Source organism: Rhinopithecus roxellana, chromosome 6 (genome assembly GCF_007565055.1).
Source record: "Rhinopithecus roxellana isolate Shanxi Qingling chromosome 6, ASM756505v1, whole genome shotgun sequence".
Taxonomy (NCBI): domain Eukaryota; kingdom Metazoa; phylum Chordata; class Mammalia; order Primates; family Cercopithecidae; genus Rhinopithecus; species Rhinopithecus roxellana.
Window position 1 is genome coordinate 45,933,500 of NC_044554.1, and position 12,993 is coordinate 45,946,492.

General features: G+C 53.0%; 2 protein-coding genes across 4 annotated transcripts; one reads left to right on the plus strand and one right to left on the minus strand.

The window, feature by feature from the left end:
• The first annotated feature begins 95 nt into the window (after positions 1-95).
• Positions 96-8,699, plus strand: MCM7 (minichromosome maintenance complex component 7). Of its 3 annotated transcripts, none has more exons than XM_030932292.1 (15): positions 96-268; positions 1,448-1,527; positions 1,789-1,953; positions 2,139-2,263; positions 2,339-2,519; positions 2,833-2,970; positions 3,251-3,400; positions 3,585-3,699; positions 3,784-3,915; positions 4,145-4,228; positions 5,295-5,688; positions 5,989-6,072; positions 7,153-7,321; positions 8,081-8,190; positions 8,349-8,699. In XM_030932292.1, exons 1-15 carry the CDS (start codon positions 238-240, stop codon positions 8,548-8,550), a joined length of 2,160 nt encoding a protein of 719 aa, XP_030788152.1. In that variant the 5' UTR covers positions 96-237; the 3' UTR covers positions 8,551-8,699. The 3 variants fall into 3 exon arrangements, with proteins under 3 accessions (XP_030788152.1, XP_030788153.1, XP_030788154.1); XM_030932293.1 differs by lacking the exon at positions 96-268 and adding an exon at positions 750-1,310 and having other exon boundaries at positions 8,349-8,550; XM_030932294.1 differs by lacking the exon at positions 96-268 and adding an exon at positions 804-903 and having other exon boundaries at positions 8,349-8,550.
• A 592-nt stretch (positions 8,700-9,291) lies between these two features.
• Positions 9,292-12,516, minus strand: COPS6 (COP9 signalosome subunit 6). Its single transcript, XM_010377682.2, has 10 exons — positions 12,407-12,516; positions 12,058-12,183; positions 11,733-11,864; positions 10,997-11,085; positions 10,831-10,893; positions 10,530-10,577; positions 10,327-10,441; positions 10,154-10,246; positions 9,952-10,052; positions 9,292-9,821 (listed from the first exon to the last, which is right to left on the minus strand). The coding sequence occupies exons 1-10, from the start codon at positions 12,480-12,482 to the stop codon at positions 9,681-9,683; spliced, it is 984 nt and encodes a 327-aa protein (XP_010375984.1). The 5' UTR covers positions 12,483-12,516; the 3' UTR covers positions 9,292-9,680.
• Between the last annotated feature and the right edge of the window lie 477 nt (positions 12,517-12,993).

Genomic DNA, 12,993 nt, shown 5'->3' on the forward strand with positions numbered 1-12,993 from the left:
GCACCGCCTCCCCGTCACTCATTCGAGGCCCGCCCGGCCATTGGCTTGCGGCTAGCGGGAGGGAGAAAGGGCCGGCTTTTCCGATTGGCCCGCACGCAGTAGCGCTGGTCACGTGGGGGGCGACGTTTCGCGCCAATTTCGGTTGGCCGGCCACAGTCCACCGCGCGGACGTTCTCAGCTTCCCCAGGAGCAAGACTTCTGAGCCCGCCAAGAGCTGCCGCACGGGCCTCGGCAGCGATGGCACTGAAGGACTACGCGCTAGAGAAAGGTACGGGTCTACAAGCCTGGGAGGGCGTTCTGCGCGGGAGCCTCCTGGGGAACACCTGTTGATGTGAGCTGAGGTCTTCGAGGACTGGGGTCGGCGGGTTCTGGGGCGCGCGACGGCAGAGGCAGGGTCGGGTTGCGGCCTGGCAAAGGCCCACGGGGCCTGGGAGGCGCGCGGGGGGCATCGACATTGAAGAAAAGGTAGTAATCCCACTTGGGAAAGGTGTTAGAGTCGTGGGGTTGTGGGGCTTGGGGGGCGCTACCCGGCTGGGGGCTGCACAGGGAAAAATCGCGCCCAGGACCTCAGGAGACTCTTTAAGGGCTCTAGACCCCGGACCCGCTTCCCTGCGTGCTTTTGGGCATTCCCAGGTTCCCGCCGCCTCCCCGAGGCGCGCGGAGGCCGCGGGGGCGGGCAGGCCGGGGCCGCTGCGTGCCGGGATTGGCCGTTTGAGGCCGCCCTCCGAGCGGAAGTGGAGCCGGGCGGAAGTGGCGCGACGCGGTGGAGGGAGTGTCGTGTAAACAGTGTCCTTCCGCGCGGCGGCCTCGGAGAGAGCTGCGACCCGGGGGGGCGTGCCTGGGTTCCAGGAGCTTCGCTCGGGCCCGGGAAAGGCGGCAGTGGGCTGGGATCGCGGTGGCCCTGTGCGTGCTAGCCAATGGCTGGACTGGCTCCCGCCTCGGGCGGAGGAATCCCGGGCTGTGAAGCGGCTGGAATCCGGGCCCATGTGCTTCTTTGTTTACTAAGAGCGGAAGCGCTGGCGGGAGCGGTGGTGGCTTGCGGGACCTCCCTGGTGGCGGAGGTCCCGGCGAGATAAGGGGCTCGGGGGACCCAAAGAAGGCAGGGATCATGGAGGTGGAAAGAAAGCAGAGAACCTTGAGGCCGGAGTGTGGGAGGTCAATGGGGAACGGCGCCAGGATTTTAAAGTAGGGACAGGAAATCCCCTGGGGAATAGATGTTGGCTCGCACTGTGCACTGCCACGGGCTCTTTATTCTTCGCTGGTTAAAACAGACTGTGCAAAAGAGTTATGCCCACTTTGGGGAGAATTCGGTAGGTTTATTTAAATGTTCATATTAGTTCATAGGCTGTGTTTTAAGCGAAAATAGGTGTCTTAGATTTCTATCAGAGGGGTGGGCAGTGATGTGTCTTAAAGTTTATGTCTTATGATTTTACATTTCACTTTACAGAAAAGGTTAAGAAGTTCTTACAAGAGTTTTACCAGGATGATGAACTTGGGAAGAAGCAGTTCAAGTATGGGAACCAGTTGGTAAGTATAAGATTGGGTAAAGGGAATGGGGAAGTGGGGTGCTTAAGGAGCCATAAGAAGTAGTTTGGCTTGTTTTATTAAAGACGTAACAATTAGAGGGTTTGGGGGCTGAGAAGCGGGTATCGCTCTAAGTGGCGCTGTGTTCTCCCCTGTGGATGCCCAGAGCCTGTGCTGAGTTCTTAGTGATGTATTTTCACGTATGAACACTGGTGCACAAGGTGAATGTGGCTCTGAGGTGTTTCTGTCTCTTCCTCACCTGAGGTTCGGCTGGCTCATCGGGAACAAGTGGCTCTGTATGTGGACCTGGACGACGTAGCCGAGGATGACCCCGAGTTGGTGGACTCAATTTGTGAGAATGCCAGGCGCTACGCAAAGCTCTTTGCCGATTCCGTACAAGAGCTGCTGCCTCAGTACAAGGAGAGGGAAGTGAGTGGCCAGAGAACAATGGCAAACAAAGGGCAAGGCATTGAAGCTTCTGTAGAGAGGCCACTCAGATACTGATGTTTTCTAAGCAGGCAGAAAGAAGGGGCATTTCTGTCTGGTGTTCTCTGTGCTTTCCTTTCCCCATCCTGTTGCTCATTTATTTATTTGTTTATTTTGTTCTCCTTTAGGTGGTAAATAAAGATGTTCTGGACGTTTACATTGAGCATCGGCTGATGATGGAGCAGCGGAGTCGGGACCCTGGAACAGCCCGAAGCCCCCAGAACCAGTACCCTGCTGAACTCATGCGCAGATTGTGAGTGGTCTCTGTTGGGAAGGATGTAGGGATTGGTTCTCCAGGATCTTGTTTGTGATTGTTTTCTCCCCTTAGTGAGCTGTATTTTCAAGGCCCAAGCAGCAACAAGCCTCGTGTGATCCGGGAAGTGCGGGCTGACTCTGTGGGGAAATTGGTGACTGTGCGTGGAATCGTCACTCGTGTTTCTGAAGTCAAACCCAAGATGGTGGTGGCCACTTACACTTGTGACCAGTGTGGGGCAGAGACCTACCAGCCGGTAGGTGTGGAGCAAGGAGCAGGAAAGCACTTACCCATTAGTTGTTTTGTAGAGATTAATTTCATCCCGTGATGCCTATCGTTTTCTTTGGTTGTAAAAGTTGCCTGTGTGTTTGCCTTTCATTCTTGGGTATGTAATGGTCTTTCTACCTATTTCTTGGGTGTTTGTTGTTGACCCAGAGTTAAGTTCAAAAGGCTCTTGACACTTCCAAGATATCTGCCATGAAAAGAAAATGTGATTCAAGGAACCGACCAACCCAATGGGGCTCTTTTCTTTCTGACTTCCTTTTGGTGCTTCTGTTCTCACATCCTAGATCCAGTCTCCAACTTTCATGCCTCTGATCATGTGCCCAAGCCAGGAGTGCCAAACCAACCGCTCAGGAGGGCGGCTGTATCTGCAGACACGGGGCTCCAAATTCATCAAATTCCAGGAGATGAAGATGCAAGAACATGTGAGTTTGGGGTATGTGGCCCTGGGTAGGTGGATTGGGAGTCCACTTGAATCCTGTAATCACTTGTGGAGTGGCAGGAAGAAAGAAGAACAAAAGAGGGAAGTGCAGGAGGGAGGTGGAACTAGAATTTCTGAGAGCCTTGGGAAGGGGAAAGTCAGTACCCCTCCTATGGGCTTGTCTGTGACTAGGCAGCCTGGGAGCCTTTGAGTGGGATGCCTAGGGAGAGAAGGTTGGGTCCTCGTCCATTTTTCCTGGCCTTATGTTCCTTTCCCTCCCTTAGAGTGATCAAGTGCCCGTGGGAAATATCCCTCGTAGTATCACGGTGCTGGTAGAAGGAGAGAACACAAGGATTGCCCAGCCTGGAGACCACGTCAGTGTCACTGGTATCTTCTTGCCAATCCTGCGCACTGGGTTCCGACAGGTGGTACAGGTAAGGAAGAGTTTGACATGAGGATCGTCCCCTTTTCCCTCACCTACTCATTCTAGGCGCACAGAAAAAAGTCAGCAGCAAAACCCCAAACAGAACCCAGGGATTTATCAAGAAATTGTTAGGGAATCCAGTGATGGGCAAGTTGAAGGGATTGCATCTGTATCCTGGCATTTTCTTGCCCAAGGGTTTACTCTCAGAAACCTACCTGGAAGCCCATCGGATTGTGAAGATGAACAAGAGTGAGGATGATGAGTCTGGGGCTGGAGAGCTCAGCAGGGAGGAGCTGAGGCAGATTGCAGGTGAGGGTCAGGGGAGATAGAGGAAATTCCACTGCATCCTAGCCCCCTTTTCCCCCAAAAAACACAACCTTAACTTATCTACAGAGGACGATTTCTACGAAAAGCTGGCAGCTTCAATCGCCCCAGAAATATATGGGCACGAAGATGTGAAGAAGGCACTGCTGCTCCTGCTAGTGGGGGGTGTGGACCAGTCTCCTCGAGGCATGAAAATCCGGGGTAAGAAGGGAAAAGGGAGAGGCTCGGGGGGATGAAGTCATTTAGGAGAAAAAAAGGATGACAGGTGTCTCTTAGGTCACAGTATAAGAGTGTACATCTTGCCTTCGTGGACACAGGCAGGGCTTAGAAGTAATGCTGGGTATTAGAGGGAGGCAGAACTCAAAATTGCTCTGTTGTTGTCCAAGAATTGGGAGAAGAGTCATTCCAGGGCTGCCTTCCCTTCCTCCAGGCAACATCAACATCTGTCTGATGGGGGATCCTGGTGTGGCCAAGTCTCAACTCCTGTCGTACATTGATCGGCTGGCCCCCCGCAGTAAGTAGTTGGGCCTTGGGAGAGGTGGACATAGTGACAGATAGGGCCACAGTGTTTATTCAAAAAGTGGGGGTGCATCCTGGCTCACACTTGTAACCCCATTGCTCTGAGAGGCTAAGGCAGAAGAATTGTTTGAGACCAGGTTGGTCTACTAAAAAGTTTTGGCCGGGCGCAGTGGCTCAAGCCTGTAATCCCAGCACTTTGGGAGGCCGAGGTGGGCGGATCACGAGGTCAGGAGATCGAGACCATCCTGGCTAACATGGTGAAACCCCGTCTCTACTAAAAAATACAAAAAACTAGCCGGGCAAGGTGGCGGCGCCTGTAGTCCCAGCTGCTCGGGAGGCGTGAACCCGGGAGGCGGAGCTTGCAGTGAGCTGAGATCCGGCCACTGCACTCTAGCCCGGGCCACAGAGCGAGACTCCGTCTAAAAAAAAAAAAAGTTTTTTTGTTTGGGTGTTTTTTTGTTTGTTTTTCTTTTTTTGAGATGGAGTCTCAGTCACCCAGGCTGGAGTGCAATGGCGTGGTCTCGGCTCACTGCAACCTCTGCCTCCCAGGTTCAAGCGATTCTCTCTCCTCAGTCTCCCGAGTAGCTGGGACTACAGACGCGTGCCACCACACTTGACTAATTTTTGTACTTTTAGTAGAGATGGGGCTTTACTATGTTGGGCAGGCTGGTCTCGAACTCCTGACCTCATGATCTGCCTGCCTTGGCTTCGACCTCCCAAAGTGCTGGGATTACAGGTGTGAGCCACTGTACCTGGCCTCTACTAAAAAGTTTTAAAAATTAGTTGCGTGTGGTAGTGAGTGCCTATAGTCTAAGCTACTTGGGAGGCTGAGGCCGGAGGATGGCTTGAGCCCAGGACCCAAGGTTTCAGTGAGCCACAGTTGTGCTCTGAAGAGAACCGGTGGAAGGGGAAGGGGCACGTTGCCAGCACCCCACAGATCCTCGGGCGTCTCGAGGGCCTGGGGGAGGGAGTCGAATGATCCCAGCGCAGCCCTTGCCTCCCTGGCCCATTTGTTGTCCTTTCTTGTTCTGTCTTACGGTACCTTATTTCTTCTCTTCCAGGCCAGTACACAACAGGCCGGGGCTCCTCGGGAGTGGGGCTTACAGCAGCTGTGCTGAGAGACTCCGTGAGTGGAGAACTGACTTTAGAGGGTGGGGCTCTGGTGCTGGCTGACCAGGGCGTGTGCTGCATTGATGAGTTCGACAAAATGGCCGAGGCCGACCGCACAGCCATCCACGAGGTCATGGAGCAGCAGACCATCTCCATTGCCAAGGCCGGCATCCTCACTACACTCAATGCCCGCTGCTCCATCCTGGCTGCTGCCAACCCTGCCTATGGGCGCTACAACCCCCGCCGCAGCCTGGAGCAGAACATACAGCTGCCTGCCGCGCTGCTCTCCCGGTTTGACCTCCTCTGGCTGATTCAGGACCGGCCTGACCGAGACAATGACCTACGGTGAATGGAGCTCAACACCCAAAGAGAGGTCCCCTGTAATGATGTATAGGGAGGAGGGGAGGTGAATCACAAAACAAATTCTGCGCTCCTGGAAACCCCAGAGCCTCGCCCTTGCAGCAGGGGCTGGTCCATGGTTCTCGGGGAAATGGTGGGTTGGGGCTGAAATGCTGATGAGGATTTTCAGGAAAGCATGTCCCTCCTACACTGTAAGGAAGTGGCGGAGTTAAGGGAGGGACACCTAAGAGGACATGGATGTGTAGCCCTATAAAGGGTGTTCCTTCTGGCCTCCCCTCTATCCAGGTTGGCCCAGCACATCACCTATGTGCACCAGCACAGCCGGCAGCCCCCCTCCCAGTTTGAACCTCTGGACATGAAGCTCATGAGGTAGGAGAGCTGGGTGCAGACGGGCAAACGTTGGGTGGGCCATGCAAGCCTCCTGAAGAAGTGCTTAATCTTAGGGTGTGTTTTTCACACCACCACTTCCCGCTTCGGACATGACCAGAGCCTGAGATCAGCTTTTAAGTGGAAAATTCCACACTTCATACAATAGGGACATGGGAAACTTTCCTACACATTTTTTTTTTTTTTTTTTGAGACAAAGTCTTGCTCTATCGCCAGGCTGGAGTGTAGTGGTGTGATCTCAGCTCACTGCAAACTCTCCCTCCCAGGTTCAAGCAATTCCCCTGCCTCAGCCTCCTGAATAGCTGGGATTACAGGCGCGTGCCATCGTGCCCAGCTGATTTTTTGTGTTTTAGTAGAGAGCGGTTTCATCATGTTGGCCAGGATGGTCTTAATCTCCTGACCTAGTGATCTGCCCGCCTCTGCCTCCTAAAGTGCTGGGATTACAGGTATGAGCCACTGCCTGGCCCACAAAAATATTTTTAATAAAATTGCCTTCAGGTTATATGTGTCAGTTGTATATGAAATATGGGTGAATTCCATGTTTAGACTGGAGTCCCATCCCCAAGCTATGCCATTATGTATGTGCAAATACTCCAAAATCTGAAGTCTAAAACACCTGCTCCCAGGCATTCTGGATACTCAACCTCTATCGCTATTTTTCCACGAGCCTCCAGTGTTCCCTCAGGTTTTAACTCCCTTTTAAATATTCTGTAAACTGTTCTTTTTAAATATATCTGTTTTGCCATGTCATGCGCTCAGAGGAGGGATCTGGATCATCTCTTAATGACAGATGGATTTGTCTTACCCTTACAAAGGCCGTTTTCCCGAAAAAAAAAAAAGAAATAGCTTGGGAGGGTACTCGGGGGTTATATGTTTGGTGAAATCCATCAAATCCATGTTTGGTGATATTCAAGTCAAGCAAATACCCACTAATTTGTTTTTTCCACTTTCCTGGAGGGGACCATGTTAAATGGGGAGCCCTGGTGCAGAAAACAACATGGGCTCATATTCACTCCCTTCCCCATCTCCCTCTTCTGCTTCCCCATGAACCTTCCCCCACAGGCGTTACATAGCCATGTGCCGTGAGAAGCAGCCCACGGTGCCAGAGTCTCTGGCTGACTACATCACGGCAGCGTATGTGGAGATGAGGCGAGAGGCTTGGGCTAGTAAGGATGCTACCTATACTTCTGCTCGGACCCTGCTGGCTATCCTGCGCCTTTCCACTGCTCTGGTAAGTGCCCAAACTGCTGGAGGACCATCTGTTTTGACCTTAAAGGGGCAGCTCCTTACCATGCTCTCATCACCGACTCCCTCCTGCTCCAGCCCTGCCGGGGCTAAAGTGCTGACAGTGCAGATAGTGGTCCTCTCCGTGCTACCGCACTGTGGGTACTTGCTGCTCCAGCAGGGCACGCACAGCGTCCGTGGAGGGAAAGGCCTTTTCCCCACTTGTTAACCTTCACTGAGTGGGTGGTTGGGATCTGTTTCACTCCGTGTCCTAGATCCTGTGCTACAGACCTTCCTTTCTGTCCTCCCGTCTTGGACCTCAGTCCTGGGGGCTCCAAAGTGCTGTTCGTGCAGGTAGTGTGATTAACCGACCTACTGCTGAGCTAGCACTTCCCGAGCCCCCAGGACACGTTCTCTCTGCCAGTTGTCTTGGCTGAGCTCCCCAAGCTCCATCTGTCATGCTGGGGAGCCCAGTGGAGTTCAAAAGGGTCTGGTCTCCCTCACAGGACAGCTGAACTCCGGGACTGGCCAGTGTTGAGAGGCGGAGACTTGGGCAATTGCTGGACGCTGCCCTGGGCATTGCACTTGTCTCGGTCTGACAGTGCCGGCCCAACACTGCGGATGCTGGGGGGGTGGGGGGCTCCTCTCCTGTTTTGTGAGTAGGTGACCCATGGGCTGCCCAGCCTTAAAGCCAGAACAAGGGTGTTCCCTGACCTTGTTCCACTGCCCTCCTCCCGTTCCCATCTCTCCCCTACCTTCCCCTTAGGCGCGTCTGCGAATGGTGGACGTAGTGGAGAAGGAAGATGTGAATGAAGCCATCAGGCTAATGGAGATGTCAAAGGACTCTCTTCTGGGAGACAAGGGGCAGACAGCTAGGTGAGTGGTTTAGTGAAGGACAAAGCTAAGTCACTTTGGCTTTTGTGTCCATGTGTCTGAGGTTGGCCTCAATTCTAACACTGACCATCATTGTTCTCTGTTGATGTCGAGCATTCTTGTTTATACCCTGACCTTACACACCCACTCATTTCCTTCAGGACTCAGAGACCAGCAGATGTGATATTTGCCACCGTCCGTGAACTGGTCTCAGGGGGCCGAAGCATCCGGTTCTCTGAGGCAGAGCAGCGCTGCGTATCTCGTGGCTTTACACCCGCCCAGTTCCAGGCGGCTCTGGATGAATATGAGGAGCTCAACGTCTGGCAGGTCAATGCTTCCCGGACACGGATCACTTTTGTCTGATTCCAGCGTGCTTGCAAGCCTGGGGTCCTCTTGTTCCCTGCTGGCCCGCCCCTTGGGAAGGGGCAGTGATGCCCTTGAGGGGAAGGAGGAGCCCCTCTTTCTCCTATGCTGCACTTAATTCTTTCTGCTAATAAAGTGTTTGTAGCTTGCCACCTTCTAGCCTGGGCCTTTCATTAAAACAGGGTATTGTGTGTTTTTTAGATTCCTACCTGTTCCTTTTTATGTTCCTATTTCATCCACTTAGTAAATTGAGTAAGCTGCATCTCCCTGCCAGGCCCCAGTATAGATGCTGGGGATGTGGCAAAGACTAAGTGTTCCCTGTTTGGAGATACTTGAGCTGGGGCTCCACTTTTTGAGCCCCCCAACTCCCTTATTTAGTCTTACACTGCCTGTGTGCCAGTCAGGCTCTGGGGATACGGTGCCAATATGAAATGCAGTGTCTCTTTGTTTTTCCCCTTTTCTAGCAGATAGGTCATTACTTAAACTGCTTAGTTTCCAACTCCCACTCTAAAGCTCTGGTTAGCGGGTGATGAAAATCGGCACAAGTGATCACATACAGCAGTTCCAACCTTTAGACCACTTCCTAGCTGCCTCTCCAAGATATGTAGTAAACGGTCATTAAGAAACTCCCTCTTGGTAATTCACAATGCCCACAGGATCAAGGCTTGGAGTTGTTTCTAATAAAAATCTGCTTACTATCCCTTCTGTTTTGCGTGTGTGAAAAGTTAATTTCGCTCGGGAAAGTAGTCAATTGTCACGTTTATAGGGCTGGGCTATGTAAGATGATGTCAACGGTGACATTAAAGTGTAGAACAGAGATCGCTTAGGTGGAAGCAGGCAGCCTTGGATGCTAATGACAGTCCATGTGACACGGGGTCACTTGAAATGGCAGTGCCTCCCTCACTGAAAAGCATCAGAAGGGCTTGTGAGCAAGGCTCACGATGAACCTCAATGAACATCCAAGTTGACAAACCAGTGTGGTGTCTAACAGAGAGGACAGCACCACCAGCAGGGGTGCTCGGGGGCTGCTCCCCTTTATTATTGACAGCGGTTTCTCTCAATGAAGTATAGCGCCCTCCCCTTTGGGACAGTTGCCTGACCCCTGTCCATCAGCCCTTGAAGTACCCTCATCAGAAGAAGAGCCCGCGCATTCGCCTGCCGATGCCTTGTCGATCGTAGAGGACGTTGAACTTGTTCACAAACTGGTTCATGGTGTTGCACGTTTTGGTGATGGTGCCGAGGTAGGCCATGAGCCCCACGTCGTTGCATTGCTGGGAGGGAACAGAAAGGACAAGTTCCTCAGGGGATCCCTCGTGGCATGCCCAGGGAACAACAGTCCCCTGTCCTCCACGTGAAAGTGACAGCATGAGCCCCACCTCCCCATCCAGGTTTTAAACTCACATCATAAAAATCTGTCTTGAACTTGTCTGTGCTGAGCACCGGGAGGCAGTGACACAGAGCATAGGCCTCCCGCAGTATCTCATGATTAAAGGGGACCTCTCCTAAAGGCACAAAAAGAGGCTGCATTAGTTTGGATGCTGTCACTTCCCCAGGAGGGAGAGGAAGAATGCCAGGGAAGTGCCCAGGGAAGCCCCTGTCCTACCCGCTTCAGAGGCCTTGACATACTCCAAGATGAGCTTGACGCGGCTGTGCAGCATCTTGATGGCGCTGTGCTGTGCTATCAGGTGTTCGGCCACTGCAAGAGGACGAGGGCAGGAGGAGGTTGAGACGTGGTCACACCTTCCAACCCCACTTCCAAGAAATCCCCTCCATTACCAGTGGAGTTCTCTCCACTGCCTGTTGCTGTCATTCGGGCTACATGGTCTACACCAATGCGTTCCGCTTCCTCTGTGGCCAGAGTGTAGGTCAGCTCAGCAAACAGCATTGTGGCCTACAGGGCAAGGTAACCCACAAAGGGAGAATCAAAAGCAGGAAAGAGGCCAAGAGCAGGATCTGAGGGTTGAAGGGTACGGTATTACCTCTCCATTGATTATATCGATGACAGACTCAAAAACGCTGACAGGAAGCTGTGAAGGAGATGGAGAAACCTGAATACTATATGCCAACATTTGGACTAGCTGCTTTCACCCATTTCCTCTCATCTCATCTTCCCAAGAAACCAGTGAAGTAGGGATTACCTCCCTTCACGGTTTGCAGATGAAATGACTAAGCCAGAGTCACAGCTGTTAAGTGGCACCTGGCATTCCCCAATAGAGGAGTATCACACAGTAAAAGGCAACAGTGACAATCACGACAGAGTAGGCATGGGGTATTACTCACATCTGTGTGCTTGGTCATAGGGTTCAGCTTCAGAAAGAGGGGGCTCTCGATGATCTCACACACCTGGAAGAGAAGGACAATGCACAGAAGTCAGTGACCCCCACCTTTCTCCTTCCCCTCATTCTCCATTCTCTGCCCCAGCATGCACAGGTGTGAGCATGTATACCTGCTTATGGACGTGGATGTCCGAGGGGTCAGGTGGCCCCCCTGTGGTATACCAACCCAGAAACTCCAGCTCCTTGAACACCTGTTTAACTGGAGGGGAAGGGGCCAGAACACACAGTAATTCTTTTTTTTTTTTTTTTGAGATAGAGTCTCGTTCTGTCGCCTAGGCTGGAGTGCAGTGGCACGATCTTGGCTCACCACAACCTCTGCCTCCTAGGTTCAAGCAATTCTGCCTCAGCCTCCTGAGTAGCTGGGACTTCAGGCATGCACCACCATGCCAGGCTAATTTTTGTATTTTTAGTAGAGATGGGGTTTCACTATGTTTGCCAGGATGGTCTCTAACTCCTGACCTCATGATCCGCCCGCCTCGGCCTCCCAAAGTGCTGGGATTATAGGCCTGACTCACTGCACCCGGCCTGACATAGTAACTCTTTAAACCATCCTTCCTCAATGTGAAACTCCTGGTGTATTTTCACCAGCTTCTCCTCCCTCCTCAAATCCTGGCTCAGTTTAGAATAATTACTCCTTTCTATCCTGTCTTCTCTCATCCTTTACTTTCTTTTTGAGAAAGAATTCTGAACGTGTTCTTTTTCTGAGATCTCTCCAGCTACTCTCTTCACTTTTTCTCCTCTGTTCTTGGCCACCTCTCGGGTTTCTTTCCAACCCTCTCCATCTTCCCCACCTTGTACATTTTTTTAAACTCCCACTCCTCTTCCCCACATCTATTCCACTCTCACACTGCTCCTCCTTGGTGTAATAATATTCCTTGTCAATGATAATCTTCTCTTCCACGGTGTGGGACAGCAGCTCAAAGGAGTTCATCACCTCGATATTTCGGCCCTCCTGCTTGCCAATCAAAGCCCCAATCACTGGCAAAGAGAATGACATGGAAAAGGTGACGTTAAAGAGACTTCTATGACCCGAGGGTCTGAGATGAGTGGGAACCAAGTATTGGGGAAACGATGATTTGGGGGAGGGGAATTGGCTCCAGTAAAGGAAGCGGAAAAGACCACTGTCTGGGGGAGGTGAGCAAGGAGAGTGGAGTCTATGCTCAACACTCACCCTGCACAGGCCGCCCCTCCTGGGAGCGCATGCGGATCCAGTGGTCGGAGATGTTGAGAATGACAAGGGGATGGAGAGCGACGGAAACACTCCCAGTCACTCCGGAGGCCATCACGCTGGGAACTACTAAGGGTGGAGGAAAAGAGAGAGGGTGAGAGTCCGGGCCCTACGTTCTTCCCTGGAGATGGCAGTGGGGGACGGCGGAGCCCGGGCCACACTTTTCCTCCCGCAACTTATCCCAGGGAAAGATGTTGCTGCTCCGCCCTCCTCCCTTCTCCCGGGAGCACAGCGAGGCCTCAACGCACCCCTGAAGGAGGTCTCCAGAAGCCGCCCGCGCACGGCCCGTTACCTGCTGCATCCACCTCCATCCCGCTGCTCCCTCCGGTCCCGTTTGTAGCTGCAGCCGCCGCCGCCGCCGCCGCCATTTTCCCCGCGCCCGCCAGCCTCGGCCCCGCCCCCTTCCTTCCCGGCTTCCGTAAGGCGAGCAGCGCATGTTCAGTATCTCCGCGGCGAGCGGCGGGCTTGGCGTCCGGGGAGCAGGCAGTTCCCGGGTCGCGGCGGGCGGCACTCGGTGCGGGGAAGCTCGACGGCCTCTGGGCTTCGGTCCCTGCGGGTTTTCCCAGACTCTGTCCCCGCCTGTCGCCTGCGGGTGACCTTTGACAAATTAACGACTTGATCGTCCTCGTCTGTAAAATTGGGGTAAGAACTCCTAGTTCTTCAGGCTGTTGCAGAATGAATGACATGTCGTGTTATTTCCCTCACAATAAAATCCAGACAACTAACCACAGCCTGCAAGGCCCTGCCTGATCTGGCCCCGGTCTGGCCTCTACTTTTCTAGCCCTTGATCTTCAGGCTACAGCTGCACTGGCCCTCATGTCTGGTGGTGGTGGTTTGTTTTGTTTTGTTTGAGACAGGGTCTCGCTCTATCGCCCAGGC

Coding starts and splice junctions, on each gene's coding strand:
- COPS6 (XM_010377682.2), bottom strand. CDS start 12,482: ATGGCGGCGGCGGCGGCGGCGGCTGCAGCTACAAACGGGACCGGAGGG. Junction 12,184..12,406: donor GATGGAGGTGGATGCAGCAG/GTAACGGGCCGT, acceptor CTCCACCCTTAG/TAGTTCCCAGCGTGATGGCC. Junction 10,053..10,153: donor TGTCAAGGCCTCTGAAGCGG/GTAGGACAGGGG, acceptor TTGTGCCTTTAG/GAGAGGTCCCCTTTAATCAT.
- MCM7 (XM_030932292.1), top strand. CDS start 238: ATGGCACTGAAGGACTACGCGCTAGAGAAAG. Junction 3,401..3,584: donor GGTTCCGACAGGTGGTACAG/GTAAGGAAGAGT, acceptor TTCTTGCCCAAG/GGTTTACTCTCAGAAACCTA. Junction 3,700..3,783: donor GGAGCTGAGGCAGATTGCAG/GTGAGGGTCAGG, acceptor ACTTATCTACAG/AGGACGATTTCTACGAAAAG.